Genomic DNA, 17,724 nt, shown 5'->3' with positions numbered 1-17,724 from the left:
AACTAATATAGCGGCCGCATATAGATGAAAGAATGAAGAGGAAAAAGGGCTTTACAGCTAAATTAATTAAGCAGATGTACCTGTCTAATTAAAGATGCACTGTCCCTTTTGTACCCTAGCTGCAGTACAAACAGTATTTAAATACATTCTCTATCCATTTCATCTATCAAAATATTTAGTAAGAACACTCAGATGAAGGTGATATTAGCAAGATGAGCGTCCCATGTATTATTAATAGAAGGCCTCCCAATTATGCACGAATGCTACACCATATCTTTATAGCAATAGCACAAAAAACAGCTGCTCAAGTAGGTTACCAAATAGCACATTTGTAACAGGCAGAACTGTTATRAATGCCCTGGCCCAGCCTTAGGGGAGGGTTTGCGGTCAGGCTGTGTGCAGTGGGAGCAGCCACTGCTACAGCCTGGTGCTGCAGGCTGGAATGTCTCAGCACACCAGGCACAGAGGACTCARCCTGGGTTGCTAGTGCCAGAGGGTTTTGTTTGTTTGTTTGTTTTTGCTTTAAGAAGATTTCAGACAAACATATTTCAAGATTTTTAAAGCTGCCCCCAAGGCTGGAAAGTCAGTTTCCATTCATCTGAACCCCTCAAAGGTTTTGCAAAGTCAGATGTTAAACTCTGATCATTCAAAATAATATAATCATTTGAGCTATTTGCATAACCAGCACCTTCTCATCTGCATTTACTCTACAGGAATGAGGAGGGAATTTTGCACGTATGTCCTTACAGAACTCCATATAGACTTGAACATACATGATCAATGACAGCCATAAAGAGACAAACCTACCCACAGCAATACAGAAYAGAGAAGTCATCTGAAACCAAAAGGCTCCTGGAAGCCTGTGCTCTAGGCAAGAAGAGGGCACATGCTTCCTGCCCCTTCCCAGGCACAGAGACTTCAAGGAGAAAGGTGAAGCTCCTCCCAGTTCCCTGGACAAGTCCCTTTTCAACACCTTCTGTATCATCTTTATGCTGAGAATTCACACTCATACACAAGGGAGAGTAAAAAATAGGAAATATATAAAAAGAGGCATCAAACTCAGTGCTTCTCCAAATCACAGGAACAAATCACACCCCTTCATTAAAAATAATTCAGGACACAGAATTCCACAACCAGAGTTTGAGCTAGATAACAGAGTGCTGTAACATACCTTTCACCAAGGATCTTCTGGCAAAGAAAGACTTACCTGCTGCAAGCTGACCTGGCCAGAGCCAAAATACCAGGCTCCAACCTGCCCAGACGCAGCTAAGTTAAGGCAGCCACAGGTGCAGCCCTCCACCAGCAGGAAGTAAGGTACGGGGGTGGCTGCCGTGGAGAAGTCTCTGGAACAAGCTGAGAGCCTCCCTCCATCAGGAAAACACAATCTAGTAACCTTGCTGCTCCTGTGGCTCATTACATCCTTAACTGGGCTCTGAACGCAACGCAACTGCAACCCTTTTTCCTGTGACTCTCGGTGTTATTTCCAGTTGTTCTGAGTCTTTCTGTGAGCCTGTCTAGCAACAGGGTTAGGCCAGGGCAACAGGAAGGCTGGTGCATCAGTGGAGTGACTGTCCAGCTGTTTGTGAGAACCTGAGCAAGCTGAGTTAACGTGGGAGTGCAAACGTCCGTCTCCTGGCTGTAAAGCACTGCTGTTGTCTCTCGGGGAAATGCACTACTGATCTGCAAGCTCCGTTATTCTTTTCACATATGTGCTTGATTGCAGCAGGCTCTCACAGCRAAGCAAACAGGTGGTGCCAGGGTAGTTTTGATGGAGAATACTGAGTGAATTAAGACACAAACTCATTTAATAGCTTTAATATTCCAAATTGGCTACATAGGTGTTACATTGTTAAGACAAATATGCCATTCACTGAATCACAAAATCAGAAAAAGATATGTAAATTAAACATATGAACTTCCCTGGCCCCAGGGCTTCATAGCTTGGATCACAAAACAAAGATCTCAAGTTAACTGAAATTTTCCCTGTGAAGGATGGTTTCTTACTCTCATAATTACAACCCAGCCTAGACAGAGCTTGGTTGAGTTCTGGTCTCTTTTGAAAACCTGCCAYTTCAGTGATAGGACTGCAAACACTGCAGAGAAAAGTTTAAAACCAACTGTCCATGCAAGAGATTTCAAGCAATCATCCTTATACTGCAATCTGCAGTTGAAATCATAATTTAATTATGTATGCCAGAAAAGACAAAACAACTTTTTTCCTGGGTCAGGACTTGCGTGGAAGGGGCTTAATGATACAGCTTTCTATAAACTCAAAGACAACTCGAGGGTCTTGGTCAGCATTGACGTAAAAGGCATCTTCATAAAACTCCTCCAGTTCCTTGACATTTCTGTAATAGGCKTCCAGGCGCATCTCAATATTTTCTTCCTTGTCTTTAGGGTTCTGCTTGAGACGGGCTTGGATCTCCAGCGCTGGAGCTGGTCTGAATGTAGTGTGGTATCTAGAGATGAGATACAAATGTCACCACTTCAGCTCAAGCTGGAGACATAGCASCCATTGCCTAAGAAACTCCTATGCTTTTGCTTGTCCTACGTCCCTGGAACTGCATCATTGTAGGTCAGGGTTTCAAAAGGATGACTGGAAATTTCAGGGTAAGTTTTCTGGTGTTCTTGATCTCAAGAACCTCAGATACCTGAGATCCAAGAGCTTCTCTTGAGCTGCCCCACAGAGACCATTGCTGGTGTGTATATACYTTGCACAAGGTGCAAACAGAAAAATCTCTATTCTCTGCCCAATAGTCCAGGCTCATAAACATTTCTATATTTCATCCAGATCCAGTCCTTAAGTAATACATGTTTTACTTGTGATCTTTGATTCTCAGTCTGGTATCTAAAAAAATACCCTTAACTCTTAGAATCTGTTAAAAGTCTTTGCTGTTGTTTACTGTTAGGCTGATGATATTTCTGACATCAGGCAGAAAAAAACTGCCAAACTTTGAGTGCTCTTTCTGCATTGAGGTAATGAGTGCAAACACGGCCCTGTGTCCAAGTACCGCTGAAGGATCTGTATCTTAAAATGTGTTTCAGAGTCTCAGGCACTGGGGACTTCCCCGCTGCAATTCAAAAGGCCAGCAACAGGGCTGATGTTGCCAATGCAATTGGCAGAAGTATTTCCCTTCAGCAAGCATACAGCTGGGTGCTTCCAGCAAATGGCATAAGGCTAACTGAAGCACAAGCCTCGTTTGACACAAACTCCAAACCACCACAACGTTGAGCTCGAAACACAGGTATGTTTTCCCTCTTGGTAACTCACTATGAGCAGGTTTAATTCTGTTAGTACTAAAGGTCAGTGGAAGAAGTTAATACCAACGCCCTACCTCAGTCTCTGGTTCTGGGAGGACACTTGGTAGACTATAATTCTCAATATCTTCTTATGATTGCTGAAGATAAAAGGTTAATTCACTTTGAGCTAAGCTTTAGTTATTTCTAACTTCCAAAACACTAGAATTTGGCTTGGCTGGGCTGAGTTCACAGTTGTGGGTTCACTCATCTAGTGAGCAGTCTTCAGCAAGTCAGAGGCTTGTGCTCATCACCAGAGCCCAGCAGCAGTGTTGTGATCCAGCTCAGTCTGCCCAGATAGCTGAGACTAAGAAGTACTTTGACAATGTTTCTATATTGTCAAAGGCTTCCAACAACTGCTAAAAGCTCATTTGCAAACAGATATTTAAAATTGCTGACACTGATTAAGTGTCTCCTGTGCCTAAAATAAAAACAATTTATCCTTCTTCCTGTAAAGCCAAATTTTCTGAAACTGCTGAGACATATTAAAAAAAAAAGAGAGAGAGAGAGAGAGAGAAACAGAGTTTCTGTGTCTCTGTACTGAACTGCATTACAGTTCCTGCCGACACGATGATGTGAATGCAGTGCTCATTGCACATTAGGATTATTTAGAGCGCAGCTGAAGCCCACCCTCCTCACCACACTGCAGTCAGTGGTGCAGGTTTAACATAATGCTGGGAATTAGATAGAGCATTTAAAACAATTCAATTCACAATGAATTTGGAAAGAGTAAAACCCAGACTTTGGAAGAAGAAAGCGTGCTAACTGGAGCAGATACTGAACAGGCTAATCCTAATGATAAGAAATGCAAAGATGTGTGAATGATTTGCTTCATACTGTTAATTTTTTTCTGAACAACTGCATCACTTATTACTAAAACAAAGGAAAAAGTTACAGCAAATCACTGCTGCTGTTGCAAATTAATGTTGCACCTATAGTGTAATGTCTGAATAATCATCTATCACTTTGACACAAGTCCAATATTTATGGCGTTAATTTTTGCATATTTGGTATTTGTCTTTGATTCAATAGGATGTACTGAAATATTAGAAAAACTAAAATGGTGGTTTACAATTTAAGAGTGGAGAATTGTCTATTTGAGAAGTCCATCATAAAAATAGACCACAAGCAAAAGTTGCAAATCCAGCACCAAATCCAGTAGGTATTTAGGAAGATATTTCACTGTTACTTTTCCCCTGAAAACAAGGGCGGAAGAGACAGTAAACCTGAAGGTCACTGATGAAACAAGGTGATGTGACTGCCAGTGAGGTGAACCGCCGTGTTTGAGAACCAAATCTTACAGTGACTCACTGACTCAAACATGTTTGCTCTACTGAGCAGGAATTGTATCACGTCTCTCAGTACACAGAACCATCACAGGAGCTGGGGGAAGTAAAGTGCAGCAAGATTTCCTCTTCCCCAGCTGGAAAAACCTTCAAATTTCCTATGGGAATRGGTGAAAACCACCTACATTTAGGCTAGGTTTCAGACATATTCCCTCAGCATTATTTTACCCACCAGTTTAGTCACCATTAATATGATAAGAACTGAGCTACTGCTACTGTAGATTTCACTCTCAGGGATTTTAAAATGCACTAGTCTGAGACTAGGACCTTGCTGCAGCAGGTAGGTAGGCTGGTACTTGAGTAGCTATGAAATTTTTAAYCTTTCTTTTAAGGAATCCCTAAGCAAGAGAACGATATTCCTGAATTTCCTCAGATTTCTGTGAAGTCTATCTGACACTTTCATCTCAYTGAGAGACTTAAAAATTGTCAAACATGAGACACCAATGCTAACCTTTCCCCAGTGACCGGATCAATCCTCCGTTGAGACAGACGTTCCATGATGGACTCATAGGGGAGATTGAAGAAAAATACCCTATAGAGAACATAATAATTAACAGCATTAACATCCTGAGAAYAGCACTTGTGACCTTCTGAGTATGAGTTAATCCTTACCCTAAAGGAAGGGCATGCATGAACATGGAAATGACAGTACCGCTCAAGATCACCAACCATGCAAGATTAGCATATGCATGGCACCTCTGTTCTCTGCTTCTTCTCCTCACATCTTACTTAGCCTCCAAGCTCATTGAGGCAGGAGCTCTTTGCTATGCAACACGTACAGWGCTAGGCACAGGGGCCTAACACACAACACAGTGTGGACACCTGTGACGGCGCTGCACTTGGAGCCCCCATCAGTGCAAGTGTCACATTCCACTTAAAATGCAGCAGTTACCKTCAACTTTCTCCGGTTTCAGCTACTTATTTGAACTAGTAAATCCAGTCACAACGACTTTGAGCAAAAGGTAGGCAGAAAATTGCTGCTGTYCTGCCAAGGACAGAAAAACAGTTTKCCTGCCAATATTCTTCCCTCATGGCAGTGTTATATGACTTACTGCCTGTAAAAGGGTTTCCCCGCTTGCTGTCTTAGCCYCCTTTCATTTCTTTCACCCTTGTCTCCCCACATGGTCCCAAAGTGTGAGTCCGCCTATCTCCTACTGCTATCATGCATCCTTTAAAGCAGAGCAAGTAATAAGCCTTAGTTCATGCCACATGATGATGCTGACAATTCCCTGTCCCTTCTACTGCTTTAATCTGCAGAGACCAGTGCTAGGACATGGGAGGCAGTTCAGTGTGAGAAGCTACTTGACAATAAGCCTCTCTTTTGAGACTCCTAAGAAAGGAAACATTAATGTGGGATTTTAAGATTAATATCTGCAGTTCCCATTGAGTTTGAACAAGACACTGCTCAGCATCTTAAAAAGTCAGTGTCAACGGTGTGGGTTATTGCTATGAACAGCTTTTCACCAGAGAACAGAGTGGGACTTGCCAACTTATTTCACACAACATACACAGGAGCCTTGATTCRAATCAGGGATGCTGAACCAGAAATTATCTATCACTATCAACCCCAGGCACGTTACACTGTTACATAAACTATTGTGCCCATCCCAAAGCGACCCTTCCTTGTCAGTTCATTATAACCATTCTGTTAATTTTATACTCTAGTTCAAAACTCTTCAGCAGAAAATTCTCACCACACTGCTGAGGATAGGTGACRTGAGTCCCCGGCCTGGGGAGCGTCCCACAGTCAATGGAGAAACCATTCCAATGCCAGAGCAAAGCGGGGCTGGACAGGGATCACCTTTAACAATTCTTCCAAAGTAAAACAAGGARTAAGGCTTCCTTTGAAAACTTACAGAAATAAACTTTTACCAGTCAAACAAGGCCTGAAGGTTGCAAGTGCACCTTTCTTTCTAACACACCTTCCTCTGCTGCTGCCTTAAAGGCCAGACTTCCTCTTCTCACTTTTGTCTGCCTCTCACAAAAGATACTGTATGCTTTAGACATTCACCAAAGAAACATTTTATACTGACTGGGTGGGATCAGACCAGATGAAAGGCTGAGCTTTACCTCTGCATGCACATAACAGATTACTAGAATCCTTTGTAGGATTTAAAGTTATGAAAATCATTTCTCTTTTCAAATGTTTACAGATACTGACTTCTATTCACATTGTGGTAACAAAATAACAGCCAGGAATAAAACATTCGAGATCTTGCAGGTTCCAAAGACAGGAAAAGAACAACAGTTTCAACACTCTTTTATCCCTTACACTCTTAACATTTTGTTTTTCTTTGTTTCTGTTGCCCAACAATGGCACAAAAACGTGATTGTCAGAACAGGTAACATCTGATGATGTATCTCAAGATGAATATTCTAGTAGAGAGGAACAACATTTATACAGTCACGATAATTGATACGGCTTCCTATTATATTCTGAAATAAACAAAAACACTAAAGGATTATAACCTGGCATATCAAGAAATCTTGTTGTAATTCATAGTTACTAGCTCAAAAAGTATTATGGTATTTGAAAAAGAAGAGCCTAAAAAAACTCCACTTAAAAAGCTGCCAACAAAATGAACTCTGAAAGCCTTGTCTGAGATTCCTTTCTTTTTTATACAAGATGCTTCTTATTAGCCAGTCTGGTGTCACCATTAAAGAAGAGTGCAGGAGGAAAAGTATAGACATTTCTGCTAATACGGATTTTTCCCCCCATGTATTGTCTAACAGCAGAGACAGAATATACAGTGTAACAGCAAAAACTCCTAATCTTATGGTCCTTCCAGTGGAAGGTGTGATGCCTTGCCCTGCCATATTGCACATCTCCTACGGATAAGAGAAAACATCACTCCCCAGGGCTGTCAATTTAAAATCATTCAAAAGCAGGAAAAAGGATTAAAAAAAGAAAGAAAGAAAGAAAGGGGGAAAACACATACACAGAACTACTGACTAGACTTAAAATACTTCCAAAAAATACTTCCAATTAGAAAGCTTTATTATCATTTTGACAGAGACACATACAATGCAAAGTCTATTATGTGACCCCAGGGGGCTTACTCATGGGAGTAAAGCCTGTTTTCACACCCACACTCTCTGCAGCCTTTAGTATATGATATAYCGTCAGCTTCTCAAGGTGTTTCTGAGCAACACCTTGCCCCATGTCCCTTTCTCAGGCTACTACAACGATGATCCCAGAATGAACCTCCAATCGTCCTGGTGACATTACCATCAGATTGCCCCTGGAAATCCTCATAAGATGCAGGGCTGTATCCACAGCCTCTGACCAGTGTTCAGAGTAGCAACCAAACCAGCTCCCAGCGAGCACTGGATTCAGCGCTTGGCCCCTTTCATGTACAGAGTATAATATTTTTCAAATAAATGCACCCTCCTTAAAGCTTGCTTTAGGAATCAGCCAGGCTTTGTATGTTGTAATGTGTCACAACTTCTATGAAGAGAAAATATGAAACAGATGTCATTAGAATTGGTAGACAGGGAGGCACGGAAACACAGCCTCATATCAAAGGATACTACATTATACTGCCAGATTAGCATCCAGCACTGCTTCTCCTTCAGAGCTGGCAAGCCGTTAGTTCAGCTCTGCGAACGTCACTGGGCAGGACTGCCAGGCACACAACCAGGGAGGACCGGCCGGAGCTGTACGGACAAGCTCACATTCCTGTATCACGGGYTCAACTCCTACCTAGGGACAACCAAAAATCATCAGCATCCAGTCTCAGTTTGGTGTGCTGTGGGTATAACCTGGTAGACTCTCTCAGCCAAGGTGCCTGGGGACACGTCCCCGTAAGTACGATGGAGCGGCAACCCAGCTGCTAGACCAACGCGAAGTGATTCGCGAGCAAAGCTCTGCTCCCTCTCCTTTGTTCGCGCTCCTGGGAGAGAGAAGTGAGAGAAGGTCCAGTCCTGCCAGCTAGCTTTCACAAATAATAAAACCATGAACACAAATGTTAAAAGGAAAAAAAAATAAATAACTTGTGTTAGAATCCTGCCTCCTTCTGTACTTTAAATCACTGAACTCATCTCTTACCGCCTCTAGACACATTAGAGAGATTACATTCTGGCAAAGTAATAATGTTGATGACACCCTCGTTGTCAAAGGCCCTGTTCTGAGAACTAGCCCACCTTTGGGTGCCAGTGAAATATATGGGGCTCCCACCAGCAGGAATACAATGATGTTTAGCTGCCAGCCAGGGACTATTTCAATCACTTCTGGCATTTGATTATTTGGATGGTGTCTTCCAACACCTTGAAGTCACTAGGCCATTCTGACAGCTTCCCTGCACAAACGGCGAAGGGACAGGCAAAAATAGTGGTGGTAGTTTTATTTCAAGTCCGACTGATTATGGAACAGTTTTTTTTTTTTTTTTTTTTTAAGAAATGTGCAACTGCCATATGGTAGATGGACGAAGAAAGTTTTTTCACTTACACAAGAGCATTTATCTAATCCTGCCCAAGGTGTTAGTTCTGGATGGCAAACAACCTAGTTAATATAAGTTATTTAAAACTGACATTGCTGAGGCCTGTCCTCATGAGAATATTTTTGGTTTTCCTCCTTGTAGATATAATGGCACTAAGTCAAAGCATCTGTAATGGAAAAATTAGGAAGGCTGCCATGACAAACTACATATTGCGTGCTTTAATTCTGGTATGACTGAGGTAACGATCAAGGGATGCTTCTCCTCCCCAGACAGGTACTGACCTTCCAAGACAGCTCCCTGCCTCACCAGCTGCCTTCACATCTCAAGAGAACCAAAGCTTTGCCTGCAGACCACGGCTTTCCACAGCTTTTGGTCCTGTAACTTAAACAGCTTTACGAGGCTGACCCAGATGAATAATCTGGATGTTGACTGTTCTAGATTCGAGCTATTTACTTAGGTGAGACTCTCGTCCTTGTTATCGCACATTAACTGGACTTGCTCTGAACTGACAGTAGCGGACTGGAGCCCAAAGCCAAGCCCTTTCGTGTAATTATTGTCTGTGAAAGTTGACCTACATCATTAAATCCAATTGCATTCACACCTTGTCTTCATTTAAGGATGAAAAAAGAATGCAGCATTATATCTATGGCAAAATCCTGACTCCTTAGCTGGCTTTTAAAAACAAGCTAGGACCAGTAACAGATACTACTGATGTGCTTGCGGCTACACTGGGTCCAGACTAAGTTYTGCAATAAAGTTAAGATCCTTGAGTTAAAAAAAATACTGGATAATTTTTATTGCAGCATTTAAACTTTTAAGTTGAAACTGCAACTTTAAAAATAGTAAGCTATTAATCTTTTCCTTATTTTCTTGAATCCTATATATCTTCTCCCCCATAGGCAGGTACCAGCTGCCATATTCCCATTCTTCACGCTCTGCACTTCCTAAAAAAAGAGGCCCCTGCTGGCCAATTCTTGTTTAAAATTGTACATAATTGATAGTGGCAAATCTACCCCAGCTGTGTCTAAAACCTCTCCAGGGGCAAGAAAAACACTCTCTGTGACTGTCATTAACTACTAAATTAGCAAGTGCTCCTGGCAGTTTACAATGTACCACATCAGTCTGCTTCGAAAAAAAGAACATGAAGATCAGATTGCTGTCTGATCTCGAAGTTACGGCAAACTTTACTGTCAGAACTTTGACAGAATCCTAGCTAAATCAGAGCAAGAGAGAAAGGGTAAGAGACCGAGAGAGAGAGTGAAAAAGGGGAGGAAGGAGAGGAAGGGACCCAAACTTACCCTCTTTTCCAGGCAGACAAATAGAAAATGTCAAACCAAGGCTGGAAAATGGAGCCTTTGATAAGGCACAGTACATTTTACACAATATGGAGATATCAATACGTTATCTGATGCTAYGGCACAATTCCCCTAGGAAAACAGCTCTCCGAGAGGACTTACTTCTGGCAAAGCAATGGCTACAATTTTTGTAATTGAGATATAAAGCTGAAAACCAGATGAGGCTGTTGAAGTGTACAGATGCTGTAACTCTCTGAAAAGCTTCCACAGGTAAAATCTTTATGTGATCATTGGCACAAATGAACTTTGGCTCATAAAACAAAGCCAAAGCAGGCAGCGAAGAAAGTAACTCAGCTCTTGCAAAATGATGAAAAGCCTTGGGGGCATTATGGACTGAACCAGCAGAGGGACAAGTACCATCTCTAACAACTCCCCCTGATTTGGCTAAATTGTAGAATCCATTGCTAAAACTGACTGAATTTTTTGGGGRGGTTAAAAATTTCTGTATTTAAAACTGTACAGACTTCTGCCTGGTCATACAAGGACAATAAACCAGACAAACTTGGGCAAGATACAAGAAAAATTCTGCATTGCAAAAAGTTCTTTTTCTCAGGTGGCACACTTGAGTTATCAAAAGCAATATGGCAAACCAAGATACTGGTTCTAGCTGAAGGGACCTGAATTCAAGTGACTACTCTCAGCTAAAACCCACATCATCTTATTGTACTGTTTTATTATTATTATTATTATTATTTCAAGGTATCTGACTTGCATTAATCAGTTCCTGTAAGGCGCATTCCCTTTCTTGTAGTATAGTCACACCTCAAATCTTGACTACAAGAATCAGGGGCCCAAGCACAGGATCCTGACCACATTATATTCCCATAATTATACTCAGCATCCCAAATCCCCTCTTAAAAATTAAATGGATTAAATAGATCCCATCTAYCTTTTCTCCATGTTGTTTCGGTTTCTCTCAGTGCAGCTATAAACCAGGTATTTTGCCCAGAAGTACACARGCTAGAAACACTCTTCAAAGGCTGCACCACTACCTAAACATGAATCTTTTGTTTCCATCCTACCTAGATACTGACTTAGCACCTCAGTGTAATGGATTAAATGATCCCTATTGCTTATCTATAGAAGGAGCTGTTGGGAGGCTTGATTCACTAATGTCTTTGAAGTTCCAGGATACCTTTTGATGCCTGTTTCTATTTTGGGAAGTAATTTCACTCTCTTAAGTTTTGACCATAAGGGAAAATACATTGCACAAACTCTAAAACACAGGTTAATGGGCACAAGTGTTTTGCTCATTGAGCTCCCATAATAACTCACTTGACGACAGGCTATTTCCATTCTTCTTTTCAAATGGCTGCGTTTCTGTCAAATAACTACAAAAGGCAGCTAAGTGGGGCACTATTCCCAGTACACAGCTCCTGGCCAGGGGAGCAAGATGAACAACATCCTCTGTAGCTGCAGATGTTCCCTCCACCAGCAGAGCAGAGTAATGACTCTGGTACACGCTTTCCATCCCCCAGCTGGACACGCTCAGCCTCCGACAGCCCAGGCAGCCGAGTCCCTCCCTTGTCCCGAGTAGCTCAGCAGCATCTCAGCAGGTACCACAGCAGCTTACACCTCGGGAACAGGCGCCGTCTCCCTGGGTAGCTGCTCTGCCTGTTTTGCAGAACAATGGGCTTGATCTCAAGCTGGGAGAAGGCAAAGTAGCTCCACKGTGTCAGGCGGATTTACACCAGCGAGGAAGCCCAGGCCTGCTGGCAGCGAGAGCCATTCCACCCGACAGTGGGCTGAAGAACTAGCTGCTGTGTGAATGTTACACAAGCACAGTGTAAAGCACACACCTGCAGAGGAAATGTTTTCATTGTAGGGGCTTCAACGCATTTTTAAAGCTTCTTTTGAAAAGGTAATGTTAACTCTTTCCATATCTAATCAGCGGCCTGGATGCCTTAGTACCTCCATTCAAAACCGCTTTACATTTCTCCCCTCATTTTTATTCTTTGCCTCCTTCTTACTCTGAGCTGTTATTCCAGCATCTTTGCATTCCCCCTGGAGTTCATTCCAGCAGTGCTTTATGAATCACGGAATAAGATGGCAGCAGGCACTGCTTTAGAGTAATGTGGCTGGCACAATTTCCACTATCTGTAAGGTTAACCAAACTCAGTCTCAGTAACCGAAAGCCTCTGCAGCCCCAGAGGCCTGAGGTCAGGAACCTAAATCCACTCCCCCAAAATGCAGTCATGTTTCTTACAGGCTTGCAACCCTCCCCTACAGTAACTGTGATTCTGCAAAGCAAATTTTGAGTGGAGCAAGAATTCCAGGGTTAAGTACTAGCAAACTCATATCAGAACTGATGTCTTTGCTACCTGTCTGCAGCTTTTCTCTAGTACCTGCTGCTCCTAACAAGGAAAGCTATACTTTTCTTCCTTTTGAATAAACAGAATCAAATTTATAGTAAATGATGTTTAATCTTAACGGCTATTATGAAACACTACATTCAGCTCCCCTCCCCCAATCATTTAAACGCTAACTTTTGTTGTTGGTAGGATATTTGTCATATAAAATAAAATAAATAAAGGAACTAACACCTAAAAGTATATGATTTGGGGGCAAGGGGAGGGAATAAAAGAATGGGTTATAATGTGCCATTTTATATGTGCGTCAAAGGAAACCAATTTCATAATAGGGAATAAAAATTCCCTGTTTAAATACTGTCAAATAAATCCTCAAATGTAATAGGGTTCACTTCTGGGGAAAAGAAAACTAAATCTTATTAAATATTAATGTGGCACAGTATTAATTAAGAGAGAAAAAAGTCCATCAAGAGAACCCCAATATGTTTACTGTGTCCCCAGGAAGCTGGAAAATTTCACAATCAAGTGTGTAAATGTTCTAAAAAAGGGTCCTGAATATTTTATGAATATTTGTCATAAAACAGAAATAATAACCACTGTGCAGAGCTATTAGAATTAATATTTATGCTGCCCGCCATGAAATATTCATGGGGACAGAGAAAGGGGGGCCCGTAAGACAAGAATTAATTTACATTGGGCTTGGTTTACCCGCTGGCTTGATGTTTAAAGACGGGTTGACAAGCCTCCGTATGAATCCGTCAGTCACTTGCAGCAGTAGGTGGGGTGAAGGCAGGGAGAGGCGGGGGAGACGGGTCCAGGCTGCTGACAGCTCACAGATTGAGTTTCTGACAGCCCTTAAAAAACCTAAACGGCCCCCCACCTTTTTTTCCTTCTTCCATTGCCCAAGGCGCTCTGTACTGCCACCGTTCATCCGATCTTCCCTTCCATCTGCTGAAATTAAGGAATTAATGAGTGCTATACACTTTACAGCGGGCCCCAGGAATGTTTACTGGTGATTAAATTATAATGCAGCCGAGCTGTATAATTCATGAACCAATTAAAGGAAGTGTTAGTTGATTTGATGGGATGAGGACGTACAAAAAGCATTTAACTAATAGGGAACCGTGGGCTGCCGGTCGCTTTGGCTTTCTCGGATTACGCGGCTAATTGCTCTGCTTTATAAGGCTGTCACAGATAGCCATACATATTTCATTGTTCTCAAATACTTCAATTGTTTGCTTTCGTGTTGCTGCTGTAATATGTAGAAGCCCAGCCAAACTTCAGTGTAGTTAAAGCACTACTCTGCAAAAGCAGGTTGCTTTGGGAGGAGGGAGGAGTGAGAGGGGCAGAAGGAGAAGGCTGGCTGACAAAGGAGTAACTTAAAGCCTCAGAGTTAAATGTCACTCAGCAATTACATGATTAAAAGGTGCAACATACGATAGTCTTTTGTTTTACAACTTTTTGGACACTGGTATTCTCTTCTGACTTCACTGCGGAGAAAATATTGGTAAACTAGAATGCATTTATTGTTTTTTAATACTGGGGACCAAGAGAAGCAAGAGGAAAAGGGAAGTATCCTTAAAAAAAATCCAGCAGGGACCAGCTAGATTGCAGTGGTTATCAGGAATAATACATTGTGTTTTAACTTACACGGCTCCACATTCTAAAATACATGAGAGATGAAGGAGTTTGATTTCCCATCGGGGAAGACGCTCAACGCCTAATTCAGAGAGCTGCTGAGTCGYGCTAGCTGTTCAGACCAACAACTCCAGCTTATTACACAAGCAATGGGGAGATTTACCATTTCTGGTGTTTTACAAAGCTCGCCCCCACAGGACTTGATGAAGCCGTCCCTCCCGAACCGAAGACGCCTATCAGCCAAGCTACTCCTGCCCTCCATCAAAAACAAGTACGTTCTTCCTGCGGCAAAATCCTTAACCCACACACAGCAATACCTTCATTGCTGAAGAAATTAGGTACAACGAGCTAAACATGACGCATGCACACAGACTGGTGGTTAGACTTTGACATCTAGTGACTAGAGACTAAAGAACAAGCCAGGTTAGCACACCAATTCTGTGGCCTGATGATGAGGATGGCCAACTTTTATGGGTCCCTAACTGGGTACATACTGTCACCCACCTGAGCAGCACTGCAGTGATTCTTGACCTACTGCCTAACACAGGGCTTTACATTTCAACATGCTGTACAAATGCCAGCCGAACGATTTTCAAAATACCCTATTATATAGAGCTTATAATCCAGTTTGTCCCTTTCCTTGCACCCATTGCCTCCAGGAGACAGCTTTGGAAAGTAGTCGCAGCAGAGTGGCCCCTGCGACACCTCCTCTTCCAGCCTGTCACCCAGGTATACGCATTTCCTCCTCACACRCCCCATCTTACAGCAAGGAGCGTGAAAACCCCCCTCTCAACTTGGCAGCTCCAGAGAGCCCGAGAGGGCATGCTGATTAGCCAGAAGCAAAACTGTGCAAAAACCACACCAGTCTGAAGGAAGGTTTTGTTAGGTAGGGCTAGCCAGCAGCTGGCGCTCAAGGTAATTCTTCAAAAGGTGCTAGTTCACTTTGACGTTAGGTTCTGAACAAGGGTCCTCCACCACCCCGCAAAGTGCTACAAAACAAAACGAAAAAACACCCGCCTCTGCCCTCCTGTTGGAATTGTTCTGTTTTGTATAAATAAATAAATCAAAACAAAAAAGCAGAGTACTTTAGCAGTTTAATGATGCGGGTGTTCACCAGGGATGCAAGACATTTAAATTCAGCGAATGCTTACTTTTTTTCAAAAAAGCAGAATTACCCTAAGAAGCCCCCGAAATTAGGGACTGAACAGAACATCCTACATGCCAGGACAGCACTCAGATTAGCAGGCTATGTGCTGTCCAGATGGAGAATAAGCCTTTCCTTGTTCACTTTTTTTTTTTTTTTTTGGGGGGGGGGGTTGTTTTGTTTTTGTTAATGGGTTTTAAGAGCCTCAGTTGCATCTGCTATACCACACAGATAACTTTAAATCTCAAAAAAATTCTTCAGATACTTAAATTAAAAAAAAAAGATTTTTTATACAGCTTGACCCTGATGTTAAAAAGGTATTATGCAAGAAAAGAACTATCTTAAATCACATCTTCACTTCTTTTATTTAGAACTATTGTGTATTATTAGTTTATATTATTAGTTTGTTCCTAGTTTCTGGGTTAAGTAATGCAAAATTTTGGCTTAAGACATTAGTTTAACAAGCGGTCTCTGAAATAAGGGATAATAACACCAGTTACACAGCAGGAAAGCTTGTCATTAACCCACTGCATGGTTGAGTAAAATGGAAATTGGATTGCCTGTTCTAGAAAAAAGAAAGGTTAAATTGTTTGTTTGGGAGATAAAGTTGATGCTAAACTCACCTAAGTGGGCAGTGCCAGGATCTGAAATCTGAGTAGCCAGATAATCATCTTGACAGTTATGCACACAGCTGAAGGCAAAGATGGGCAAGGCTTTGAATTATACCCTTACTGGATTAAACACATCTACAATCTGGTAAAATCCATTAAATACCTTTATGACACTAGTTCAGCACCTAGAATAATCACTTGTAAGCACACGTGCATGTATGTATACACAAGCTAAATGACCTTACACACTTGTCCCAGAAATGGGAAACTGCATCAACACATGGCCCTTGAAGAGGGGTGGGGGGAAGAAGCAGAGGTAAGACGCAGGCACTGAAATCACCTTCTGCCAATGATTGCTAACAGGAAACATCAGAACCTGGCAGTGTCAAGAAATCAGAAGCAATGCAGAAATTATTTCTTTGTTGCTTTTGAAGTGTCCTGGATACAATCAATCACACACAGAAAAACTCCCATATTTTGGTTCAGTGTGGAAAAGGCTATTTGCATTTCAATATGTTCAGCTTATCCTGCCAATAAAAACAAGGAATCGTGAAGAAGAGATCAGGCCACTGGAGTGAAAAACATGAGATGACAACCTGCAGACCTCTCAGATAAAACAACTCCTTGCTTGTAACATTTCTGTTGACGTCCCAATATTTCTGAATGATTGGGTTTTCAGATGAGATCAGTCAGCATGCAAATGAGGAAACAGGATCAAGACATCTCCCATATCTGATTGGATGGAGAAATTATCAAAAGACACTTTTTTCATATCAAATTTCCATCACAAAAGGTCAAACTTTCAACTCCCATTACTTTTGCTAACTGCATTTCACTGTGCCTGCCAGCTCTTTGCTGCTGCTGTTTTCAGAGGAAAGAACAGAAGTAACAAATAACATCGTCTCCTACATCTGTCATACAGGATGGACAAATATTTTCTAATCTTACTCTATTTTTCTCTACAGCCCTCAAAAAACCTCACAGCCCAAACATCTCTTCTAACCTGATTAGCTCTTCCTAGGTTGTTTTTATTTTTCACAGTGGTTCTCTTCCGATTTTCTAGTCTGCAGACTGACAAGAGCACCAGCTGTGTTGCCAGAATGTTTTGTTCTACAGTTTGGTCATTTAGAATATTTTTTTGATGTATACTTTTCTAAAATATTTTCCCTGTGTTGTCTAGCTGGACTGTCGCCTAAATACTCAAATATTAACTGGAACTCTGGATATTCCAGAAAAGCAAAAGACAGAGCCAGAGCACCATTTCCCCTGAAATCCTCATGTATTACATCTTACCTTGCAGTCCTTCCCTGATACCAAACACTACCCGGCTTTCTGTAGATTTTGTGGACAGTGTGATCAGATTCGCTCCCCCCATGCAGCCACCTTCCTCTACTGAAAGTCTGTAACGGCAGCTGACCTGCTTGCAGAGCAGCTCAAATACCTGGCTTCAGTGGAAGTTTGGCTTACTGAGACGCTCATCGTATTTTTCCCAAATGCAATAGCCTTCATTTTCCAAAATAATTTTCATGTGTTACTACTTCTCCATTTTTGCTTTCTTCAAGTTCTTTTTCACTGGAGAATTGAA

The 17,724-nt window shown here is 41.9% G+C and overlaps 1 protein-coding gene across 3 annotated transcripts in view; it reads right to left on the bottom strand.

The window, feature by feature from the left end:
* Positions 1-2,148: 2,148 nt before the first annotated feature.
* The window catches only part of AK8 (adenylate kinase 8), a 73,311-nt gene continuing 57,735 nt past the window's right edge, over positions 2,149-17,724 (bottom strand). For all 3 annotated transcript variants that reach the window (XM_085325303.1, XM_085325304.1, XM_085325305.1), the window contains 2 exons: positions 5,095-5,175; positions 2,149-2,459 (listed from right to left, as the gene is read on the bottom strand). In XM_085325303.1, coding sequence (XP_085181429.1) covers positions 2,225-2,459; positions 5,095-5,175 — 316 coding nt within the window. In that variant the 3' untranslated portion in view covers positions 2,149-2,224. The remainder of the gene's footprint in view (positions 2,460-5,094; positions 5,176-17,724) is intronic.

The sequence above is a fragment of the Rhea americana genome, unplaced genomic scaffold, assembly GCF_003343005.1.
Source record: "Rhea americana isolate MKP2758 unplaced genomic scaffold, rheAme1 scaffold_97, whole genome shotgun sequence".
Lineage (NCBI taxonomy): Eukaryota > Metazoa > Chordata > Aves > Rheiformes > Rheidae > Rhea > Rhea americana.
This window is presented reverse-complemented; position numbering and strand designations above follow the sequence as displayed.